Genomic DNA, 25,027 nt, shown 5'->3' on the forward strand with positions numbered 1-25,027 from the left:
TCCTGCTGTCATACCCAGGCCTCAGAGCCTTTGCCCAGTGGTACCTGTGGGAGGCAGGGTTGGAGCTGACTGGGACCGACTTAACAAGAGCTTCGGGTCTCCGGTAAAACCGGAGAGCCAGCTGCGGGAGGGAGGCCTGAGTTGCTTGCCTGTTCGGAGATGCTGCAGTTTGGGAACACAAAATCAGCAAGACCAAGGCCTTCCCGAAAGCCTAGGGCAGCCCTGCCAGCACTTGGGGCCTCCCCCGAGTTCCCTTCCAGATGCTGGACCATGCCCTCCTGGTTAGCGGATCATGGTTTGTCTTCTTCCTGCCCCAGGCTGTCAGGTGATATCAATCTGTGTTCAGACATCCGAACACCAGGGCCCACATTGCTGGGGCTGACTGACTCTCTGGAAGCTTCTTACACCGCAGCTCAGACCTGGGGCAGGACAGCGTGACCTGTCGAGCCTCTCAAGCTGGCTGGGGCAGGCTGTCTCCACTAGGCAGAGGAGGTGCGGCTGCCCTTCTGGCCCTGCGGTGGTGCCAGCACACATCTGCAGGGGGATTTACCTTGAGAAGGATCAGTACATCACAGTAACATCCCTTTGTCAATATGAAGAATGTGCTGCTGTGCTCTGCTTGGCTGATAATGAGACAGCATTATGAGAAAGAAATAGCCAATTATTGCTCAAAATGCATTTAAAAAAAAAAAAAACGCCGCTCTTTGCTGAACTTTGGAGAAATGTCTAGAAGGATTTGGGCTCGTCTTAAAGATTTATTTATACATGGACGTATATGTGAGGAGCAGGATAAAAGAGAAAGTGCCCTCATGCAGAGCCGATGCCGATAAACCTGAGCGGGTGAGGGCCTGGGGTGAGGACACATGCAGGGCTGCCGGCCTCCTTCAGACTTCACGACAGCGACCTTGCCCACTGTGCTCATCCCCGACACTGTCAACTTCATGCCCAGGTGCTTTATAAATTAAGTGATTAAAGAGGTTGACCTCTATACTACATGTCAAAGACTTCCTACTTTAGGTCAGAGAAGAAAATGGGAAAAACGATCACCTTTGTTAAAAAAAAAAATTCTGTGCTTCGAATTTGGGGTTCACATTGATTGCTGGGCAGGGTGGTTTAGAGCCTCCAAAGTAAACAGCCTGGCAGGGGTCCTCCTGGGAAGAGGACGCACTTCTCTTGACAACTCATTTCCTCCATCTTAATTATCCTGGAGATTTTGGTGGTTGTTGTTTGTTTATTTAATACCGAAGTTAAGGGAAAAGTCAGATGGAGTGAAATTACACAACATTTGACTCTCTAGTGGAGAAACTCAGGGTATTAAAGTTGTTTCTATAAGCCGTCTGGAGAATCATTAAAACTCACTAAAAGTCAGGAGGCTTGATCACTGGCCCCTGCTTGCTAACTTCTTATTTGACAACTGATCTAAGGCTTTGCTCCTGCATTCAATCCACCCAAAGGCAAATTCCACTGGAAGCCTTTCTCCCCTTCTGACGTTTAATACGGAGGTTTCATTTTCTGCTCCACAGCTTCTTAGCTCTCCACATCTTTGTGACCATCCCAGTATCAAACTCTTGCGCCCGTGGGCAAAGCTTCCTCACCAGGTCCTGGCTGCCCCATGCTGAATAAGCACTGTACCCCAGCACTGCCCACTGTGCCCCCAGCCTCTGTGGGTTTATCATTTTTCTCCTCTGTTTTGCCGCTGTTCTCAGGGAATGCTTTTTCACAGCTGGCGGTAGCGTGCAGCGCCCAGAGGCACTGAGCCCCCCAGATCTGCCGAGCCTGCTTGAGCCGTGCCTGAAAAATGTGGCTCATCTTACGGCTGCAGCGAGGAAAACGCAGAAGTTTAATTGGTTCTGACTTCAGGATTCAGATCATAGTTTTCCCTGGAGGTATGCATTGCAGGAAACGATATTACCAAAGCCACGTTTTTTCTAAACAGGCTGAAATTAATCAAGTCACGATCATTCGTAATGAGAACACGTAAGCGAGCATTCAAACACTCAATTACAATATTCTGTAATTGTGAAATCACCAGTGACATTGCAAAATGCTCTCGGTGACCAGATACATCATATCTCTGTGTGAAGAGGCAGAAACACTCAGCAAAAATGAAGTAATTGTAGGCATCTTTCCTCCTCCTTAATCTTCCCCAAAAGAGACTAATTCAAATAGATAATTTGACTTGATTGTTTTTAATTACATTGTAAACATTTGCAAAATAAATCTAGGAGAAAGGTGAACACAAGTCAGTTGGTAATAAAAATGCAGGCTCCAATTTTTCTTGGATGACAGATGAAATGAGTTTAAAATATTCTTGCTCTGTGGAAAACACGGAACATTTAAAACTGCAAACAACTGAATTCAATTAACAGAACTGGTTCAAAATGCTTGGAGAACTGGAGGGCAAGGAACTCATATTATCCACCTATTGTCAAACCAGAAAAGCATCTGAGTTCACGGCTGATAGGAATTGCTGGAGAAACTATTTAAAATTGGTTCCTGTGTTTTTCCATCCAGCCATATCTGGCAAGCAGATCCACAAAGAGATTTGGCTGCTAATGTTTTCAATCCCTCACCTTACATAAGCCCTTAATTCATCAGAAAGATATAAAAGCGGAGGAAATACATTCAGTGTTGAAAGATGGACTACTAACTGCATCGCTTTCAAAAGCAAGCGAATCCCAACAGTAAAGTTCAATTCCAAATTCCCCGCACTAATCAATCACAATCAGCAATTGTTGGGGGCGGAGGGCTGTGCCCCACTCACCACCTCACAGGAGGTCATCCCTGCCAGAGCTCCGTCCTGGGCTCGCTTTCTGAGCTGGTGACGTTTTCAGCTCAGGAGAAGAGAACGCCCATTTATTTCAGAGAAGAATGGGCCTTTGCCTTGGTGTTCAGAGACCGTATTTCCAGTTGCTTAGCAAGGCCATTACTTTTACAGCCCTGGAGCACATAAATAGCGTGGTTCACACATTTAATTGCTTCAACTGCTCTGGAGCTGGACCCCTGTGGGTCACCTGTGCTGCACACAGGTCTTTCCTTTGTTTCACTAGTTGGTAACCAAGTTCCCCGAAAGAGCAGCTCAAGACCGAAGAGTGTGAATTCCTCAGGACACGGGCAACGCCTGTGGGGTCCCTCACCCTTCAGAGTGGGCCCGTTCAGCACAGACATTCAGTGGCCTCTCACTGGGCCTGCATTTCACTTATGAGAACTGCGCAGCCGGTGCTCCAGGGCAAGCCAGAGACAGATGACACAGTTCAGCGTGGCCGTGTGCCTCCGCCCTGTCCTGTCCCAGGGGCCGCCCCCCACTTTCATCCTGGGACTGTGCAGGTTGAATGATTTCTTTTTTAAATTTCATTCTCCAGTCCCCTCTCTCTTAACTAAAAGTACTGCATTCTGCGTATGTTCTGTGAATTAGACACCACGTCACTGTACTTTGCAAACACCCCTCGACAGCATTGTAGTCACAAAACCCAGAGCCTTGTGCTGTGTGGGGTGGAGGTCAGTTTGACAGTTGATGGTTTTTGTCTTCCTCGTGGAGGACAGAACTCAACCCCTGGGAAGATGGGACTCAACTCAGTGCTTATTTGTGTGACTCATAACAAGACAAGAAACAACTGTGGTTCTGAGTATTTCCATTTTGTCATTTCGGGGCGTCGGGCTGCAAATCGGGGTCTGTGGATGGAGGAGGACAGAAGGGAGGAACGAGCATGCCCGGAAGGAAAAACTGACACCGTGGTGGTGATAGCCCGGGACGGAGCTCCAGATGCAGAAGGCTCACCCAGAAGTGGCGAAGGCCGGCCACGCGGTGTGCAGGCTGCTGAGGGGGGTCCCCGGTGGCTCACGGTGCCTCCCACAGAGCTTGGGCAGAAAGAGGGTAAATGGGGAATAAAAGATCATTGCAAAACGACTGAGGGCTACCTCCCAGTTTGGGGCCCAAGAAAAACCGTCGCTGTTTTTGGGGAGGTGGATTTAGACTTGCGGGGTTGAAGTGGAGTTGCAGCTGATGGCTCCGTCCTTAATACCACGGGGCAGCTGTCAGACGCACAGCTGTGGACGGAGAGGTGAGGCAGCAGAGCGGAGTCAGGGGCAGGCCCCATCGCCAGAGGAGAAGCGGGAGTGGGAGGAAGGGTCAGCCCTAACGTGGGACCTCAGAGCTAGAGATGAGTTATTTTCACCCATATTCCCCGGATGGTACGTGTTCAGGATGGCATGGCTGTAAAACCACAGTTACGCGGTAGATATTGGTTTAAAATGGAGGACATAAGATAGTATGGGGGTATGGGGCGGGTAAGGGGGAGATTTTCTATATGCTTCAGAGTCAATAGACTTCAGTGATTGTTGATCTTTTCTGTGTCTTATTTTAATGGTCCTCTAGAAGAATTGTCCATTTAAGACATCTTCTCAAAGAAAATACTGTGAGGACTTAAGAGCTTGCTGCTGTCTGTATTGACACCAATGTCAGATTGCACTTAGTAGGAAATCAGCAGGTACTAGCTAAGGATTGGATGTGACTCTCACTGCAGTGCTGCCAAGTGTGAAAGGTTTAATTCGAACCTCACAGCACGGCAGAGGCTACTCGCTTCAACTAAGACTGATGCAATCTGTGCAAATAACACCTCTGAGCCACAATGCAGAGAGCAGTCAGCCTGTTTTCCCACGACACAGTCAAATGCTCTTACTTCAGAACTAGCTCTTTCTACTCCCACTATCCTCTTTGCTACCGACTGAAATTCAGTGGTCTTTTCCCCGAAGTTAAAAGACTATTAGTGCTGCAGTGTGCTTAAGAACTTCCTGAACTAACTTTAATTTATACAGGAAGGCCTTTTGCTACTTCTGAATAGATTGCCTGTGATACTGACCTTCCTGCAGCCCAAACACTCTCTCATCCCTGGGAGACAGCGAACTCTGGGTCTCAACCACATGATTTCCTACCTATGATCTCAATTCTTTAGTAAATCGCCCAGTTTTGGGAACTGGAGCTTTCTTTTCTGGGACTGTCAACAAGAAGGCCAATTAGTGCCCATTTCAGCAATGGATTTCATGATGTGGAAATTTTCCCGGTTGTATCTGGACTGAACTCCCCAGTTAATCCCACAGGACCCAGAAGGGCATGCGTCCTTTGTGAAACTGGCACAAGTTTTCCCTCTTCAACAATGAAGCCCCCCAGCGTTATAACGATTATCGCTGTTAACTGTTATTTTCCATATGAGATGATGAGCACGTTGAAAGTACTATTTCAGCACGCTGATGAAAATCAAAGCAAATGAACACATTTCATCGTTGGCTAATACTCGCCAGTTTCCTTCTCCCCCAGTGCCTTTTGTTACCACTGAGTCAAATGCTGTGCTCTCCTCCACGTGCAAGTGCAGAAGCACAATGAGCAGCAGCACCTCCCAAGGAAACCCATCTGACGGGAAGTCGGGGTCTTGCCCAGGCCGGTGCTGCTCTGCGCCAGGCTGGCTCTTCAGGCGGGTGACCCCCACAGGCGGGTGACCCCCACAGTGGCCAGGCTCGGCGTGCTGTTCTCTGCGAAGTGCGAGCACTCAGGGGCTGCATGTTGCCTCGGGAATGTCCCTGGAGGGCCCCTGAATAGTTCCATAAACACTTTTTTTTTTGGCAACTTGGGACAGACTTAAGCTGCTATAAAAAGGGGAACCAGACCTATTTTCTTCAAGCCAACGCACTAAAATTGAAAAAGAGGGACCTCTGAGGAATACGCACAGGAGAATGTAAATTAACTAGGTGTGACCTTTCAATGGTTTAGGCAGTGACAGCTAAGTGAAAAGCAGACTTTCCACTTCCCACTGGCCCCTGGGTATCTGGCATAGGAGGGGCAGTTAGCATTCGCTTGCATCAATTAGAGACTTGGACCAATTGTAGAATTGCTCCCTGGAGAAATGATGGAAGGATAAAGATCACTTGAAAGTCCAAGAGGGCTTTCTTTGACTATGTTCTACCGTCTGATCCAGTCATATTGCAGGCCTGGCAAACGGCAGAGAATTCAATAGGAAAGCGAGGCTTCAAGGAGGAGAAGGAAGGGGTCACATCCACCTAGTCGAACGCTGGCCAGATGGGGGCTTCTTAGTAAGGAGAGGAGAAGGGGAGCGGGTGGAAGGTAGAGGAAGACTATTAGTTCCAATGCCACCAGAATCTGCATCTTCTTCGGAGGCCTCCATTTCTGCCACACCATTTTATTTGAATTGGGATGAGAAATGGAGACAATTTCAAACCCAAACCAAACTCAAAGAGTGGGAAACTCTAGCCAGGTGAAAGTCTGAAAAAGGGTTTCAAAACCTGGTGGCTTACTGGGGTGAACCCTTGGCTGGGCAGCCATGTCTCTTGGTTCCTAAGCAATGGCCTTGCCCTTTCCGAAAGGGACACTCAAGAGCCACATAGGGTGTTACTGGAGAGGAACCAGAAGACCTTTGCATTGGTCACAGGGTGTCCGAAATTCCCAGCATTAGCTTGAGGCCCCCCTTTAAAAGGCCTCTAAACTGCAAATTTGAGCCACTCATCAAGCCCAGGACAGCAGGGACCTGAGGGATTGTGTAACTGCCCAGAAAGGACATGATGGGATAGGGGAAGGATCAGAAAGTCTAAAATCTATAGCAGTATATTTCAGATTGTATTTGCTGATTAGTGGGTCATGAAATCAATTTAGTGTGAGGTAGCCAGAATTAAACGAAATTAAAAGAGAACGTATCAAAATGCAACGTGAATTATATATACTCTATTATTATTTTTACGAATGCAAACGTTTATCCTGATTGGATGTCTCTGCGTCTACATACATATACATGTGCGTCCTGGGTTCAAAAGATCTTCGCCACTGTGGGTCATTGTCTGCGTGGTCCTGTCAGGTGGCAGGGGATCCGGTGAGAAAAGGTGTGGCTAGCAAAGCTGAGGGGATTAGACAAATTTTCCCTCCTTCACAATGCTGCTGAGGCCTTCTTAAACAATAATAGCACAGCTACAGCTTAATCCAGAAAAGCCACTTTTTTAATTAAAAAAAATAAAATGCAGCAAAACATTCCGATAACGCAAAAGTATCCTTCCTTCCCATCTCCCAATACCCCTTTCCTAAAGCATACGTCCAGAAATCTTCTATGCACATTCAGGCACACATCTGTCCCTTCTTTCCCTCCCTTTCTTCAAATGAGAAAACACTACACATTGTTTTGCACCTTGCTTCCTCCACTCATATTTCAGCACGTGCTACTTTAATCTTTTATGCTTAAGCATAGTATTCCAGCATACGGTAGGTACACTGTGATTTTTTTTTAACATTTAGCTTGTGTTCTGGTCTTTTGCTTATCAACAACACTGCGGTGAGCGTCCTCACATCTGTGCGCTCATGGAGTTCCTACGTCAAACCGTCTGTACATTTTAGGTTTTGACAGACATCGTCACATTTTGTTTCCTCCATTGAGATTGTACCAAAATAGTCACGGCATTTTGCTGTCTGGATACTGGAGCCAGAATCCCCGCCACCCTTACGGGACCCCATGGGCCTCCTATCATCAAAACGCTCGTCATGCCTCGTCTTGACGTGGTACTTCTTCCTCCCTCTACTTCAAGCAAGAATAAACACCATCCAAAAGACTTAGTCTTGCATATTTTAACTTTCCTTGGTATAACCACTGTTAAAAAGGCTTGTTTCAATGAATGTCCTAAAAAAAACTTAACTGTACTTTAATTTGGATTAGTCTAGGAAAAGGCAGTGTTTTAGTTTCCTAAGAATATACCCTTAAATATTACTTCCAGATACAGTTGGAGCTTTGGGATGGTTATGCAGCTCATATGTTTGAGCCACCTGGATCTCTTCCATGGCCAAGTTTTTGTAGTAAGATCTACATTACAACTCTGGCAGTAATCAGATCAAGTTCATTGCTCTATTTCTGCAAATGCCTATAGAACACCTGGTGGTCTTGCAACTCCTACGTAGAAACTAAATTCATTTTTAATGACAAAGGTAAAATCTCTTTTTATCTTTTTTTGAGTAGTACTTAGTGGCTGTTTGATTTATCCAAAATGATATATTATAATGCTAAATGCTCGCAATTTTGTTTCTGGAACATACTAGAAGAGGCAATGTTGCCACCCCGTTATAGGTGAATTCTTTATTGCCAGGCTAACCAAGAGGTGGGGACAATTTTGAAGATGGGAGCAAGTTTCATTAAAAAAAAAAAAAAAAAAAAAAACGGCTTCATATCAAAATCAGGACAAGTAATCTTTAGTTCTCTTTTAGTTGTCACACTTGCTTTCCTTCAATAGATAGCGATTTTTCCTAGGGTTAGGCAACACACTGAAACATTTTCACACTTCAGAGTATGGAAAATGTGATGTACTGCTAAGCTAACGTCTGCATACTAAACACGAATTTGAAATATGCCTGCAAGACTGTAGTTATAGTTTTCTTATGGGGATAACCATGACCATGACCAAACATGAGACAATAAACATTTCACCTCCAAAAAAGAACATTCCTGACGAGGTGGGTATCATTAAAATATATATCGGACTGCAGCACAAGCCTTGATAAGCTGGTTATTGTCTAATATCAGGAAAGTCAGTATAAACTTGAAGTTGAAAACCTGTTCTGCTAAATCATCTTTACTGAGGCACTTTTTATCAGGAGCTCAGGGACAAGGGGAGACAATAAAATATGTGCCTAACAAAGCATGTCAGCAGCTTGAATGAAGCAAAACAGTCCAGATCTGAGACTTCTAATAAATAAATGAAGTTGAGCATTTATTGCCAACAACCATGTCACTGGGGCCACAGAAAGCTGGAGCCGTGCAGCTGGGAGGCAGGAGTGTGGAGCCAGAGAAGGCACTGGAACGCGCCCAGGTTTGGTTATTTATGGCGTGCTGATGAAGAGACAACTTTCCATATGAGGAACAGCTTAACAGAGGAACAGTCAAGCTAAACCAGGAAGAGAGCCAGAGAGAGAGAGAGAGAGAGAAACAAAAGGGGACATGAATAAAAATGACAGCTAATAAAACAATACAAATCCAAAGTGCTGTAACTTTCAGAAATAATTTAAGGCCAAAAGAAAAGAAAAAAGAAATCTATTTTGCTGGCTTTGGGACAATTTTCCAAGAAGCAAAAGACGTTAAGCAAAATGAATGCACTGAATTGAAGACCAAATTGCCCCCATGCCTTCTTTAAGTTTGGTTGCTCCTAAAGCTGGATTTATTCGTAAAAAGGGAAATGGCGATTCTGTTTGTATTTAGCTAATGGATCCATTTTTGCAACAAATCTCATGCACTACTCCATGTCAGGTGCTAGACTCTCTGGGGCTATCTAATAAACAACAACAATACCTGTCCTCAAGAGGCTTATGGTCTAGTGTGGGAAGTAGAGAAGTCCACAGTCAAGTTCGGGACACTGAGGTGGGCACTGTGATGAGCTAGGCCAGGGCCATGGAAAGGCAAGAGGGGCAGCTGCAGGGAGCGATACATGGCCTGAAGTGGAGCCTGGGAAGGACATAATTCAGTGAACTTGGCTTTCTATGTTGATTAAATTACACACCAAACCTCCATACAATCCAAATCTGCTCTATTATTTAAGAATTAAAATATACTTTTTATGCAAAGATGCAAATTTCTGTGGTCCTAGTAGTTTTTATCCTTGAATTCTGGACTTGAGGCTTACCTGAATTGTTTCAAATGATCTATTGTATAACAAACCTCTTTCTTTCAAGTCTGATCAAAAGCATAATAAATATTAGCCCCCAGTTACTACATAGCCCACATGTGCCAGTCATTTCATTTGTGTCTCATTACACGTCACAACAATGCCTTGAGGTGAGTTCATCACTCTCATTTTATAGACGAGGAACTAGAGCCTTAGGAAGGTGACTCTCTCAAGGTCCCACGGAGTAAGCATCACAGCACTTCTACACCTCACCGCCTTTAGGTTAAGCATGCAGGTTGGACCTATGCCTAAAACATGCCTATACCCAAGGCAGGCATACCAATGCATACCCACTGGCTTATCAATTTGAGCTGTCCCGGAAATTACTTTAGCTGAATTAGTCTCCCTTTTCCTCCTACTTCCTCCCACCAGTCTCGCTGAAGAAGTGCTACTTTTAAGGCACTGGGGCTGTTCCTACTGTTAACACGGGGGAGTGTTTCTAGAAGCTGAGAGCGATAACAAACATTTTATTCCGCATGAACCTCTACACCCAGTGAGGCCCCTCTGCTCTGCAAGCTTCCTTCTCTTTTATGAAGAGTTTCTTGAAGACGAGTGCCACACATTCCTCCCACCTGTACAGGTAAATGTCCTGATGAGAAGGGGATCCAGCCAGAGCACTTAGTCTTAGCTCCCTATTTCTGTTCTCCGTCCCATTCCTAATTCTCCACTTCTTTCCAGAGACTCTCTCTGCTCTCGCTGTCTTGCCCTTGCTATGGGAATATGTGTTTAAACACTGGTCTCGGGCGGTGTCTCCATGACCTTGGGGACTTCAGACTTTCCTTCTGCCCCCACACCTTGACCCCCACACATACTCCAGACTCACTCTTCTGCACTTGGCCAACTGGTCAGTATTCTGGAAATACTGCTTAGGATCTGAGGACCGAGCCAACTATGAATTATTTTATAATTTCAAATTATTTTATAGTTTCAATTCGAATAGTATTCTATGTAGATTCATTTCTTTTAGAGTCTTTAAGATCATTCTTCCCAAAAGAAACTAGATAATGCACTGAATGGTAAAGCTGTTTCATTAATAACCCAGTTCTAAATATATTGCACAGTAGACGTGTGAAATTGGGTAGAGAATAATCAGTTGATAAACCACAGCAAATTTTTTCAGAGGTTTTCATACCTACCCTCTTATTCTCAAATTTATAAAACTATTTGCAAAAAGCCAAGGATTTTTCCCTTTTTGTACTATTTGAGCCATAGCTGTCTATGAACACTTGCTTTTAAACTCAGACATTAAAAAAGATGACTTAAGACCCACTAGCTTATCAATTAGAATTTAGTTCTTCCTCTGTTGAGGTAACTTGGTTTAGCACAGAAAAACGTTATGATGATGCCTGGGCTGAGCTTCAGGCAAAAAGGGCTGGCCATATGCACGATGCTTTCATTAAAGGCTGAAATTTTAGCAGGATAAGAGCTCAAACTCCCCCGTTTCAAGAAAATGGTTTTGCAGCCAGATGGCCAGAAACTTAAAATGGCAACTTTTCTGATTTGAGGTAATTTCTCAAGAACTGAAGAGGCGATCATTTACTCTTGACTTTCAAAGAGAACCCGGGCTTGAAATGCACCATTGCGTCTAAAATGATCAGCTACTGACAACCCTCCGAAGTTACTAGGGAGGGAGGGGAAGCAGGTGAGACACCTAAACATCTGGAATGAACTATCTAGTTCACTTTCCAGGTTGTAAATTTTTTGGCCCCAAAATTATTTGAAAATAACTTTTAACTAAAAAAGTGGATTTTTTTATTAGCTGAAGTACTAAAAATTTTTTGATTACTTTGATGTGAAACACTACAGCTATAAAACTTACCAACATCTAACCTACAAAGCAATGTGCATTCAAGAAAACAGAATTTTAAAAAATGAGTCCTGAAAACATGGATTCTAAATTATGGTCAATGAGAACCTTACTAAATACACTGTTCTGTACAGCATATTCAAATAAATCAGAGAATCATAAATAACAGTATACTATGGTTGAGACTGAAATAATTTTGCCACCTAGAAATTCTCACATTTGTCAACCTACTTAAACAGAAAACATCTGAACAAAAGGACATACACTCAAACACATTTTTACTGAAAATTATATTTGAAGAACAGTCTATAATTCTATACATTTCAATCTCCAAATTTTGATATTTTTATTGATACCAAAATAAAGTTAATACATTGACAGTTAATACATAGAATTTAAAAGAAAACTGCATATGGTTAGAAAAATATGCATCTATATATACATATATATGTATATGCCCTTGATGCATATATAATATATATATTTCATAAGAAAATAAAATTATGTACAAAATCCTTCTGCTCATCAGCACTGATCCGAACTTATTTGATTTTTATAATTAAGCACCACCATAAAACAAAACGCTTGGGGAGAGAGGTGATACAGAACTCTTTAGCCCCTCCTCAGCCTCCTCACTCCAGGGCTTCGCTCTGCAGTTTGGTGGGAGGTTCGCACACGCCCTGGTTGGACAGTGCATCCAGAATCCTCCAGAGTCTGGGCGGGTCCTCGCAGTTGTGCTGCTGCTCCCAGTGCAGGAGCAGGTCTTCCTTCCTCCCCAGTGTCTGGGTACATAGGACACAGTTAAAGCCCGCATGGGACCGAAGCAGAGCTGAGTAAGGGCTGGGAAGCGCAGGGCCCTGTGGGTCTTCTCCGGGCTTCCTGGGTCCTGACTGAGCACCTTCGTTTTTCTTGAGTATTTCCACATCATTCTGATGATGGAGGGGGAGTTGCCTTTTCAGTTTAGGAAGTGCATGCACTTCCTCATTGGAGGGACAATGCTTCGGCAGCTTTCTTCTTTCAGGATATTGTTTCCAGGAAGGAGCGGCATGTTTAACCAGCTCTTCCTGAGCAGCTTGGCTTCCTGGGGAGATTTCCTCCTGCAGCCTGCCCTGAATTTCCTCTCCATGAACATAAAGTAAATGAAACTTTATTTCGGCAAAAGACTGGGCAGTGATCTGACAGCGGCCACATTTGATTTGTAATTTGACTTCGTCTGCCTGGTTTAGAAGGAGGTCGTCTTCTAGGCTTGACTTGTTTTCCCTAAAAAGGGGAAAAACAGCAATATATGAATTTCATGGAACGACACAGTCGGAACCTTTCCCTTCAGCTCTTAGCTGTCAAGGATCTAAAACACACGCACTGAGGAGGAGCACGAGAGTGGGTAGACGGGGGAGTGTGGGGAGCCCTTCGGCAGAGGCGTAGTAAACCCCACTGTCACTCCTCAGGTTCATTCCCTCCGCGGCTGGAGAGCTAGCAAAGCACCCGTTACTACAGGAACAGGTGTGCTCCACGAGAGAGTCAGGCAGTCCCAGGCGAGGCGCTCCAGGAACACGCTTGGTTCCGCCCAAGGTGAAGGTCCCATGCCGCCCACTGTTGCCCTCTCTAACCTTGAACGCCAGGCGCATTTTAGACATTTTACCGAAAAATCAAAATAGACTATAGGAAAACAATTAACAAGTGAGATTTCTTTAGGGAGGCTGCTATGTACATTAGCAAAAGGCAAAGGTATCTAAAAGGAAACAAATGCCTAAAGAAAAACAGAGAAACTAAAGAAAAGCCAGGGAGAAATCCTTATTTTTAACGAACTTGACAGAGTAAGCCGAAACTGAATAAAAAGTATTTAGAACAATTAAGAATGACAAGGGGCATAGAATCTAGTGTTGGACAATGTTTCATTTTCATGGCGCCAAAGAGAACTCAGTTTCATGAAACTCCCCGTCGTCTAGTAGAAAGTGGACGAGAGGAGAGCATTGCCCTGAGAAAGTCCTGCCTGCCAGGCTGACAGATGACTCGGCCTGTTTGTTTATACTGTTAGGAAGCAGTACCTGTAAAAGGGAATGACACAGGAAAAAGTTAATCTGGCCTGACAGGAAAAACAGGGCAAATGTAGAGGGTCAGAGGTCTGGATGCCTCCGGGAGTGGTCAGCGCAGCACACCCACAGTGAGGCGCCACCACGGGTCATGTCACGTTCTGGGGTGAATTATGTCATTTAGATATAAGTCCTGTAGACACCATTTTTGGGGAAATGATTTGTAAAGAATACCAGGAACTATATATAATATTTACTATTTCATTTTTCAGATGGAAAAATCATCTCTCACCTGGTTGTCTCCAGCAGACCTCACACAGGCACTCGCGGCCTAGTTTACAGGGGTTAGAGTTACTACAAATCATGACAGATCAGAAACCTACGAGAAATGAGATCTGCACAGAACTAGGGGAAGAGGTAGCTACTTCATGAAATTTTAATCTGAGATGTTTTTAAAAACTCTTCTCTCTGAATGTGAAATCTTAGCCTGCTGCCCGAATCCATACAGACTTTCCTGCCCAGCTCCCATCCCACTGGCACTCACCTTGGCATGGACCCCTCCGTCCCTCGCACAGTCACATCTCTGTCTCTGTTCTTCGGCACGTCCTCTGCCTGCAGTTCGCTGGGGGACGGCTCGGTGCTGATGACAACCCTATGCACTTCTTTCAGATGGCCGAAATAGACTCTGACATGACCAAACACTTTTGCACAAAATTCGCAGCACACGAGTTTCTTCAGCCGGTTCTCACCGTGATGAAGTTTCATGTGTGTGCTCAGGCTGCCAGAACGCACATATGCCTTGCGACAAATCCGACAACTGTAGGGCCGTCTGTTAGTGTGTGTATTCATGTGGTCTCGAAGGTGCTGTTTGAACTGGAAGTGGTGGTTACAGACAGGACATCTGTGCCAAGGTTTCTTAATGCCAGAGAATCCATTTCTGAATGCAGAGCTGGGCTTAGGAGAAGGGCTATTGTCCTGCTTACAGCCAAGATATTTAGAAGTGAGTGAATTATTTAACAAAATGTCCTGTCCCAGGCTGCTGGGCCTTTGGGATTGTAACATAGCTGCAGGAGAAGTGAGGGGAGCCAAAGTGGGCATGACAATGACAGGTTTAGGCATAATACTACGATATTTTTTCATAGCCCCAGGTTTTTGGTCTCTGGAATCTTGGGAATCATTTTTCATTCTTTTACATTTCCTCCTTTTCCCCTGAAATGCCAAAATTTCATCTGGTACCTTTAGTTTTCTTCCTTTTCTCTTCGTTGCCCCACCATTCAGTTTTGTTTTGTGGTTGAGGTCCAGTTTGGTGGCTGGACTCTGCTTTGACACCTGTGGACCCAGCACGTTGTTGGCCATTTTGGTGGCTGCGTTAAAGCCTTCTGTGATGGAGTCCGCCCTGAGCCCAGGTGAAGAAAAGTCTGCAATGTTAATATCTGACTCATTTTTGTAAACCTCTGTCGTTTTCATCCTTGAGTATGGTAAAATGGGCAGTTTACCTTTGGGGACTGAGGGGATCAACTGAAGTGCACTGCCCAAAATAGCTGGCGATAACTTCATGGCGCCTTTTGCAAGATCGACTTGTTCTTTATGCTTTTCACTGACGATAGCTGAAGATGTACTGGATGTTTCCTTGCTTGCAAAGTTTTCTTTCCCTGAAATCTTAGTGAGGCCCGGCTTGGCGCAGGGTTCCTCTGGTGTGGAGGATGTTACGGTGTCAGGAAGGCTTGGATCTCCATGGTCATTGGTTACTGGAGGTCGAGAGTCTTCATGACCTCCATCAGTCAGCACAGTCATACTGACATTAGCTTGGGCTTGGTCCAGCGACAGCACTGGCTCAGATGGACTTGGTGGGGGCGGGGGTTCTTCAGGATCAGGTGGAGAAGAAGGGGTCTGGGTTTGGGCTCTTCGTTGCCCCACCATTCAGTTTTGTTTTGTGGTTGAGGTCCAGTTTGGTGGCTGGACTCTGCTTTGACACCTGTGGACCCAGCACGTTGTTGGCCATTTTGGTGGCTGCGTTAAAGCCTTCTGTGATGGAGTCCGCCCTGAGCCCAGGTGAAGAAAAGTCTGCAATGTTAATATCTGACTCATTTTTGTAAACCTCTGTCGTTTTCATCCTTGAGTATGGTAAAATGGGCAGTTTACCTTTGGGGACTGAGGGGATCAACTGAAGTGCACTGCCCAAAATAGCTGGCGATAACTTCATGGCGCCTTTTGCAAGATCGACTTGTTCTTTATGCTTTTCACTGACGATAGCTGAAGATGTACTGGATGTTTCCTTGCTTGCAAAGTTTTCTTTCCCTGAAATCTTAGTGAGGCCCGGCTTGGCGCAGGGTTCCTCTGGTGTGGAGGATGTTACGGTGTCAGGAAGGCTTGGATCTCCATGGTCGTTGGTTACTGGAGGTCGAGAGTCTTCATGGCCACCTCCATCAGTCAGCATAGTCATACTGACATTAGCTTGGGCTTGGTCCAGCGACAGCACTGGCTCAGATGGACTTGGTGGGGGCGGGGGTTCAGGATGATCAGGTGGAGAAGGGGACGTCTGGGTTTGGGCAGGAGGTTTGCTACAGCCACTCTCAGAGGAGCTCAGAACAGGTTTCTTTCTTGATCCTTTGTTATTTCTTGGGGGTTGGTATCGAGGAATAGGCAGTTTAAGGTTTTCAGGCAAGGGCAGTCTGGGTTTCTGGACAGGCTGAGCTGAGGCGACATGCGGCAATGCAACGAGAGAAAACGTCCCCTCCTGGCCAGCAACCTGCATCAGGGCATAATTCTGGGCAGGCACCCCCAGGGGCGTGGAGCTTACGGAGGGCCCTGGATTCACTTGATCAGAGAGTGATGGTGAATGGCATGACAGTACTCTGGATGTTAGGACTTTAGGCACAATTTTCGGTGCAATGGTCCTAAACTGACTCTTATTCTGCAAATTTTTCCCACTCTGTATTGTTCCAAAAGACATGACTGATTCACCTGCAATGACAAAACAATGCAAAACGTCACTATGGTGTAACTGTCCTGTGGTGGAGCGTGCAAATAAACATCTCATCATTTACTCTGCCTGGGATGCATTCCTAGACCTACCCTTACTCTCTGGGAAGGCTCCTGTGTTCTTCAACACCCAGATGGAAGGCCAACTCCTGTCCACCTTCCCCAGGGATTGACTGTTATTCTCCTCCATGGCTCCATAGCCCCTACTGGCACATTTGCCAGTTGCCAGTTTCCCTAATAATTCATCAGTTTTACGTGTCCCTATTACCAAACAGAGCTTCTTGAGAGGGTGGACTCTGTCCTATCTCTATTCCACCAAGTCCGTCCTCTCTATAACCTAATTCTGATTCATCTTTGTAGGCCAGAGCAACCCCACCTCCTTTTCTCATTTCCTGAGCTGCAAAGTCTCTCCTCTGGTCACCCTCTCTGGGTGGTTCCTACTGTGTATTTGAGTTATTTTATATTCATGACTAGCTTTCCCTATAAAACTTAAGCTTTGTGAAGGTGAAGGCGATATTTGATTCAACTTGATATTTCCCACGGTATCTTTGGTATGAAAGAAATGTTTCTTGCATCAAACTCATTTTTCACTCAATTTTAGGATACACCATCTGACCTACTGGCAGTGTGATTTGTTTTGCACAGTGGATGAATTCTAGACTGAATGCTAGCTTTGTTGCTGTTTCCCCATGTGACTTGTGAATTTCTTCTCACACCTTTCAAACTGTTTATGTGCGCTTGTGCAATTAAATCACCAGTATTAAAAAAGCTGATGTGACATAAGTAAAGATATAGCAATAACATAACAAAACACATGAATCACACAAAAAGCACCTTCTAGGATACTAATAGGAACCATTTTAACTGACTTATAACACTTCATCCTTTCCGGATTTATTACTACGGAAGACCGATTACAACTATTCTAAGAGAACAATTAAGGAAACATGTCAATGCACGGCTTCTAAGGACTGAATCATCTGTTTTATTCCTAAGGCCTCGAGGTTGTAAAGCCTGGTTGCAGACAACTCATGTTTACTAGGTGCCTACACTATTCTAGGGTTTGGCTATTACAGGCCCACAACCCCTTTTCTAAAATCTTTGGGGCCCAATATGTTTTGGAATTTACACTTTCAAATTTTAGAAAAGTAATAAGATACATACATGAAATGTTACATATACCCAGTGAAGACTGCAGAGCACCCCTGATTAAACCTATTACCACTCTTACCACTATGTAGTAAAATTTATGAATAAGCAAGCATAAAAAGTGGGACAAATAGTTTTAAATAGTCTTAGTCAGTTCAAGTTTTGCCTCTGAATGAGTTTTGGTACCCAACTTTTAATAAGATTTTCTGTTTTCAGAGCTTTTTAGATTTTGGAGTTATGGATAAAGGGTTAATTAACTGTTGGGGATGCCAAGGATACAAAGGATACAAAGATAAACAGACACAATTTCTGCCTTAGGTCGCTGGCAATCTAGTGCGAGACGATTAAAAATTTTTTTAAATTAACCTTGATTAATGTCTACAACTAGTGAACTAATAATTTTAGCAGGAAGTTGATTCAGCAAAAATAATATTCCCCAAATAGACAAATAAATAGTATAGTACGAATAAGATTGAAATGTATAATGACCAACTTATTTTAGAAAGTAATCACTGTTTGGAGAAGAAAAAGTACATTAAAAACATATCTCACGTGGTAGCTTGTATTATAGTCAGAAGGAAAAAGACTAATTCTATAGTCTAGAAAACTCACATAAAGATAATTATGTAATCTGTTGTTTCTCTTTTTAGCTTTGCTACCATGAAGTTCACGGGTAAATTGGTGACTTCACAATAGTCACCTAAATGGATCTGTTACATTTGCTTCTTCTGTTTTTAATTTTATTTATATTTTAGTTTTATTTTCATAGTCTTTAAATGTAGATGTCTTCCATTTTAAGCACCATCTTGTCATCTTTTTGAAAGAAGTACTAAAGAAAGATGTAAATAAATAAATTGGGATTGCAAGAGTTTGCAGAAAGCTTAAAATTATTGAGAGCTTTTGGTTACCTAGAGACAGGGATTATTAAATAATTAATAATGATAATAGGGGTCTCTGCATCTACACAACAGATCAGGGATGAAAAAGAAAAGAAAACATGGGGTCACTTATATCTAATTCATGCTCCTAATTCAGTGGTCCCCAACCTTTTTGGCACTAGGGACCAGTGCTCCTATGAGAATCTAATGCCTGATGATCTGAGGTGGAGCTGAGGCAGTGATGCCAGCGCTGGGGAGCGGCTGCAAACAGATGAAACTTTACTCGCTTAACCACCACTCACCTCCTGCTGTGTGGCCCAGCTCCTAACAGGCCACGAACCAGTACGGGTCCGCGGCCTGGTGATTGGGGACCCCTGTGACCTAATTCACTGAGCACAAAATATTTACCACAAGAAAAGCTGGAAGAAAGGCTACTTTGTCTTTAGTCATAAATCCTCTTGACATAATATGTAACAATAATATATCACAGCACATCACTTTGCTTGTCTGCTCAAAACTGTCCAGTGGCTCTTCATCTCAGAGCCAAAGTCAAGGGCCTGAAAAGGCTTCCTGCCATTATGGGAGCTTCTCTAATGCACCTGCTTCTCTCCAGCCATGGTGGCCTCTTTGCTGTTCTTTAAATGTGCCACATACCCATTTCCTCAGTCTCTGCACTTGCTGCTCTCGCTGCCCAGACTCTTCTGGATAAACCCCAGAACTTGCAGCAGTACTTCAAGTTTTGCTCAAATGGCCTCTTCCCTGTGAGCTCTTCTCTGATCACCTTATTTAAAATTGTACTTCCATTCTGAAATCCCTACCCTCTTTCCTGTTTCAATTTTCTCTACCACACTTGCTCCATCTTATGGATTATATTATGGTCCACCACGCCCTAGGACATAAATTCCTTGAGGGCAGGGGGTTTGCCTATATCTTCAGGGCCTGGAATAGTGCTGGGCAGGTGATAGAAATGCAATAATTACTTTTTGAATTTGTAAGTGGCAATAAAGTGATTAATGGCTGAAATAAAGAATTTATAGATTGAGCCTAGAGAATTTTCTAAAATATCAAACAAAAAGATAATTTAAAAGCAAACTTTAACATTTCCAAATTTTAAAAATTAAAAAAGAAATAGAGGATATATCACTGGAACATTTCTTTTTCCAATTTAATTTCACTCACTGACAGAATAAGGCAATGGGTTAGCACCATGATAAAACCATTTAAAATAAAGGGATAAGTGAGGCCAACTGACTGATCTGTCGAGGAAATAAGAGAGAACAGTAATTTATGCTGCTGTGGTACAAACTAAAATAGTCAAAGAAATAAGCAAGCTCTGAAGGAGAAAACGCTTTAAAGAAAACAGACATAGAGGGAAAAAGAAGGGGATTAGAGTGCAAAGACAATCGACTAGAAATGGAAAAACAGCCTCAGAAGCAGCAGATGGTCACGTCAACATGAAGAGGAGCAGAAATAACAAAGAACAGAAGATGCAGCTGAAGCAACAACCAGTGGTCAAGGTCAGCTTGGAGTTTCTACAGATTTAAGTTGGGCAGGGGCCTCCTATTTTTTATGACCAAGTGTAAAAGCGATCTTCTGACAACTAAGATTTCCAGAAATGAGACTAGATATACTTTACAGAGCCATTCCAAAAAAGAGTGAGCTAATTATGATGCATTTAAAGTTAATGTGTTTCCACTGGTCTTCAAAAGTTTCTACACTATTGTGGAAATAAAATCACACAGGACATTCAAAAGAAAGGGAGGCCAACTGTGGTCAAGGAGGAAAAAAAAAACCCTTTAGAGTAACTTAGGTCTCAGCAAGGGAGAATACTGATCGGTGAGCAGCCTGGGCAATTGAAACGACAGAGTCCTAGATGACAGGTAGGGGGCCTGCCAAACAGAGTTAGTTCTCCTCAAGTTCTCTATAATTTAAAGAAGTGGATACTGAGGCTGACAAGTTTACCAGTTGGCTTCATGATCAATGATCACAAGCTGATCACAAGCAATCTATGGGATGAAAAGATAAGGCCTATGGGTAAATTTAACTCACTCATGCTCGCCGAGATCTACTGGAAGTACATACAAGCCACGGCTCTCCATGAAGGTGTGTCAAGTTCCGTTTCCTAGAATCATTACATTAAGGATGAAGCCACAGGGAATGAAACTGATGCGTTAAAAGAAATGCAAGGCAGGAGAAAGAAGGAAAGGCCAGAAGAAGAGAATAAAACAAAACAAAACAAAACCCTAGGAATTACTTAAATGTCCAGCAATAGGGTACTGATAGAATCATCATAACCGTACAATGTAATAATACTCTGCATCAGTTAAAAAGAAAGAAATAGACTGATATGGAATTCTCTCCAAGATATTAGATTTATAGTATGCTATCAGTTAGTGAGATACACACACAAATATATTCCTGTACATGCATAGGATATCTCCGAAAAGAAACAAAAGAAACAAGTAGTAGTTGTGGGCTTTGGGGTGGGGACCTGGGAGAACTAAGGTCAGGATGGGGTAAGTGCTTATTCTCCACAGGATATTCTCTGCCTGGCATACAGGGGATGCTTATAAATATTTGTTAAATGAATGAAAGGAAAAGGAAAGCTCTCCTATTTGTTTTTTAATAGGGTATCTTTGGGGATATTCATGATGTGTTAAGTGTGTATGTATGAATAAATGACTGTCTAGATTACACAAAGAGAATGTCTCCTGTTTTTTATTTTCCTTGCTTACTTAATGACAAGAAATGCTAATGATAAGGAAACTAATCTGATAATCTGACAGGCAGTGCATAACTACCCCCCAGAGTTAAGCCTCCAGAAGTATCAGAGCTCATTACATCCCAAGGACAATTGGGGTTCTGAGAATTGTTCCTCTAAACATTTGGTTCTTTAGAATAAAACAAGGCAATTTGCAATAAAGGTCAGTTATGCTCGAATCACCACAGGCTTTTTTTTTTTTCCTTTTCAAAGTAGTTTGAATAGGAGTTTTTAGAGAAGCTGAAAATGCCATTAAAATTTTAAAACTCTATACCGCTAAGATGGTATGATTGTAGGAAGTCTTTTTTGTAACACGGCTACAATAGTGGTTTACTCCACTACAAACTTACAAGGCCTTTCCCAGAAGGAGTGACCAAAAATCCCTTACCTATCACCTACTAAATTACAGATCTGCACTAAAAATTGAGAGGTAGAAATTTCCACTGACATTCATAACTTTTGAAAATCCTGCAAAATTACCCATAACACAGTTTAAGAGACTCACAGGACTCTCAGGCACTAAACATGGACTTTTATTAACTGAAAATATAAAAGGCTCACTCAGTAAAATTAATTTTGCACAATTATACAACATGAATACTTAATATTAGGATTTTAAATATGGGCTGTTTTTAATATGTTAAGCATATTAAAAATCTTTTGAAAAGTGACATTTACAGACAGTGATCTAACTGTGGATTACGGGGAAACTAACAGATACTGAGTCCTTATTAAGGTCTAGAATCTGTGCTAGGTCTTTTAATTGAACCTTCATGCAAACCCTGCGAAAAAATATTATTTTCCCCTTATAAATTAAGAAGAACAAGGCTTGAGGAAGTTAAATAATGTGCCAAAGTCCTCTGTCCCATTCCGATATGAAGCAATGACTCTCCTCTCCTTCATTCTCCCCTCTGAAGGGAAAAAATTATATACAAGTTGCCTTAATTAACTCCAAAATATATTATCTCTGAATGTTTTGGAAAAATAAAATAAAATTTTAAATGAAAATGGCTTGCCATATCCCAAACTTCCAATTACCATTAAACGATTCTTTCTGAAAGCCCACTTAGAAGAGAACTTGTGGAAAATTAATACTCCTTTGAAAGTAAAAGTAGGTTTTTACTATCGATAAGATTCTGACAAATCCAAAGAGGCTGCCAGATATTTGTTTAGAGAAAGTGCAACGTGTGTCTTCCTCCTCTCCCTCCGTTACCACCAAAGAATTTAATCTGATGGACACTGGTTGCATGTTAAGAGGCAGCAGAGGGAAGAATGAGGGCTCCGTGGTACTCAGTGCCACCGTCTGAGCCAGCTTGATCAAACTGCTCCGCAGCACAGCTGGCAAGTACAAGAGACAAGTATATGGGGAAGGCAACTCTCTAGTCAGCTGCAAACAACTCACTTCCTCATTTCCACAGGCAGAATCAAGGCCTCCTTTATTGCTTCTGAACAAAGCTGTTCCTGGAGCTTGTCCTTTCATTAGTGTGGGCACGACTCCACGATTCCATCTGTTGGGGCCCACAGGCCTACGCTACCCACGGAGCAGGGTGCAGGTAGAGAGAGAGAGGAGTGTCCCTGCTCTTGCAACAGGCTCCTGGACCCAAGAGCTGCCAAATCTTAGCCGCTACACAGCCGAAATTTGAGGTGTTGTTTAGGTTTTAATTTTACTAAACTGAAAAAGCCTATTTTCAGTTTTATTTGTTGGCGTCCCTTTTTTCTCTCCTACTTGGCTTTCAAATAATAAATTCCAGTTGAGGTTCAAACTGTTTCCCAAGGATGGTCTTGGGCTAAAATAAATATGGTAAAACCCTGGAGATGTCTGAGATAAAAGAAATGCCTCATAACACAGAGGAGCTCAACTTAATTTTGTTGAAGAACCCTGTAAACACATTTAGCCATCGCCTACCCTCTCCCCAAGGCATTGCAGCAACAGAGCAACAGGAGTTGAGCAAGCGCTGACTGAGGAGAGTGCACTGTAAGGCGTGCTGCACAGGCATGAATGTTCTTTTGTTTCTAAGGATACAGGATGCCACATGTCATTTCTAGTCCACATATCTGTAGCACTAAGACCTCCTAGAGCCATCATATCCAGGACCCAAATTTCAGGAAATCTGACACTATACAAAGGAAACAAGCACATTCTCAGTTGGGTATCTTGTATCCTGAGTTTAGTTTTGTCTGTTCTCCTGGCACACTTGCTCTGCTGAACTATGCTTTTACCTGACTCCCTTTCCTTCCCTCCTATAGCAACGCCTTCCCTTCAGCACAGGCCTTTATGAGCTGTCTTGCCAAACAGTGAATTCACCACCTCCCTTAGCAAGAAAAAGAATTCTCTTTCCTGAGCACCAGAGCTTCTTTATTTCCTAGCACTTATCGATACTGTTTCTTAAACATTATTTTAATGATAAGGACTATTCTACGTCAAGCACTGTGCAAAATACTTCACATGTATTATCTCATTTCATCCCCACAATAACTTGAGTTGCAAATTACTGTTATATGTACATTTTACAGATAAAGGTTTCAAAGCTGGTAAGTAACAGGCTGGAACTCAAGCCTTGGTCTGTTTGACCCCCAGGGCTCTTTCCACTTTTATGTGCTGACTGTAAGCTATCACGCATGACGATGGCCACTATCACAGTCTCTAGTGGAAGGAGCGTGGGTTTGGGGGTTCAGACAGATGTGGTTTCAACTCATAGTTCCGTCTCATGGCTTGTGAAAGTCACTCTGTGAGCCTAAACGTTCCCAATTATGAAGTGGGGACACTAATAGTTTCTGCTACAAAGGTCACTATCAGGATTAAATGAAAAAGGCCCCGTGAAGGTGCCCTGGTAGTGCCGACCACACGGAAGATGCTCGGTAGACATTAGCTTTCTACTTTCTCTTGCCAAAACGTATGAGGCTCCTAACATTTCATTTTAATGGGGGAAAAAACCCCACAAATCTTGAATGCTAATCCTATGAAAACAGTACTGAATCCTTAAACTGGTGTTTCTTTTTTGAGAGGTAAATAAAGAGGAGAAATGGCTATGGTGAATTATGTTCCCAATGAAAAGCTGTAAAGCACTGTAAACCGCTTTTTCTTTTGTGCCTCTCTCCTGCCGCCTACCCTCGACCTTCCCTACATCTGATCCACCCTATCCAGCTCTTTTATTCTCTGCCCCCAGTTTTTACATCCCAGTTGACAAAGTGCTAATCATATGAACAGTTGTAGAGAACAGGAGTTTACATATGTGCATTTTAAAGAGCTGCTTTATGGGGGCACTTCTCCGCTCTTGTTTAAATTGAGTATTGATGCCAATTGTTGTTGCTCTGAAATGTGCAGGGTTTTAAGAAAACAACTTTCCCAGCAGACTATTGGGGTGGGGGTTCCTGTGAAGTAGGGGCCTGGAGACACTGGCCTGGAGGATTGAGAGCAATGGCTCTAAGATTTCTCAACTTAGGAAAAAAAATATGTGGACACTCGCAGAGGATAAGGGCAGGAGATCCCCAATTTTAAAAGCACTTTCTTGTAGATCTCAGCATTTTGCCAAGGGACTCGTTAAGAAATAGTTTAAGATAATTAATTAATGCCCCAGATGAAAAAAGTTTTCAAAGCCTTATCATTTACAATATATTTTAATAACCCTCAATTTCAATGAATTTCCCCTTCATTTTAATTAAACTGTCTTTTATGAGTCCTTATTTCTGGGAGGAATCATTTTTGATTTCAGGTGCTTCT

General features: G+C 43.2%; 1 protein-coding gene across 1 annotated transcript in view; it reads right to left on the reverse strand.

Moving 5' to 3' along the window:
• Positions 1 to 11,767: 11,767 nt before the first annotated feature.
• Positions 11,768 to 25,027, reverse strand: part of ZNF438 (zinc finger protein 438) — a 94,583-nt gene continuing 81,323 nt past the window's right edge. The window contains exons 4-6 of the mRNA XM_025041259.1: positions 15,454 to 16,500; positions 14,081 to 15,410; positions 11,768 to 12,766 (exon numbers count right to left, since the gene is read on the reverse strand). Of these exons, the coding sequence (XP_024897027.1) occupies positions 12,139 to 12,766; positions 14,081 to 15,410; positions 15,454 to 16,500 (3,005 nt within the window). The 3' untranslated portion in view covers positions 11,768 to 12,138. The remainder of the gene's footprint in view (positions 12,767 to 14,080; positions 15,411 to 15,453; positions 16,501 to 25,027) is intronic.

This window comes from Pteropus alecto, unplaced genomic scaffold (assembly GCF_000325575.1).
Source record: "Pteropus alecto unplaced genomic scaffold, ASM32557v1 scaffold269, whole genome shotgun sequence".
NCBI lineage: Eukaryota > Metazoa > Chordata > Mammalia > Chiroptera > Pteropodidae > Pteropus > Pteropus alecto.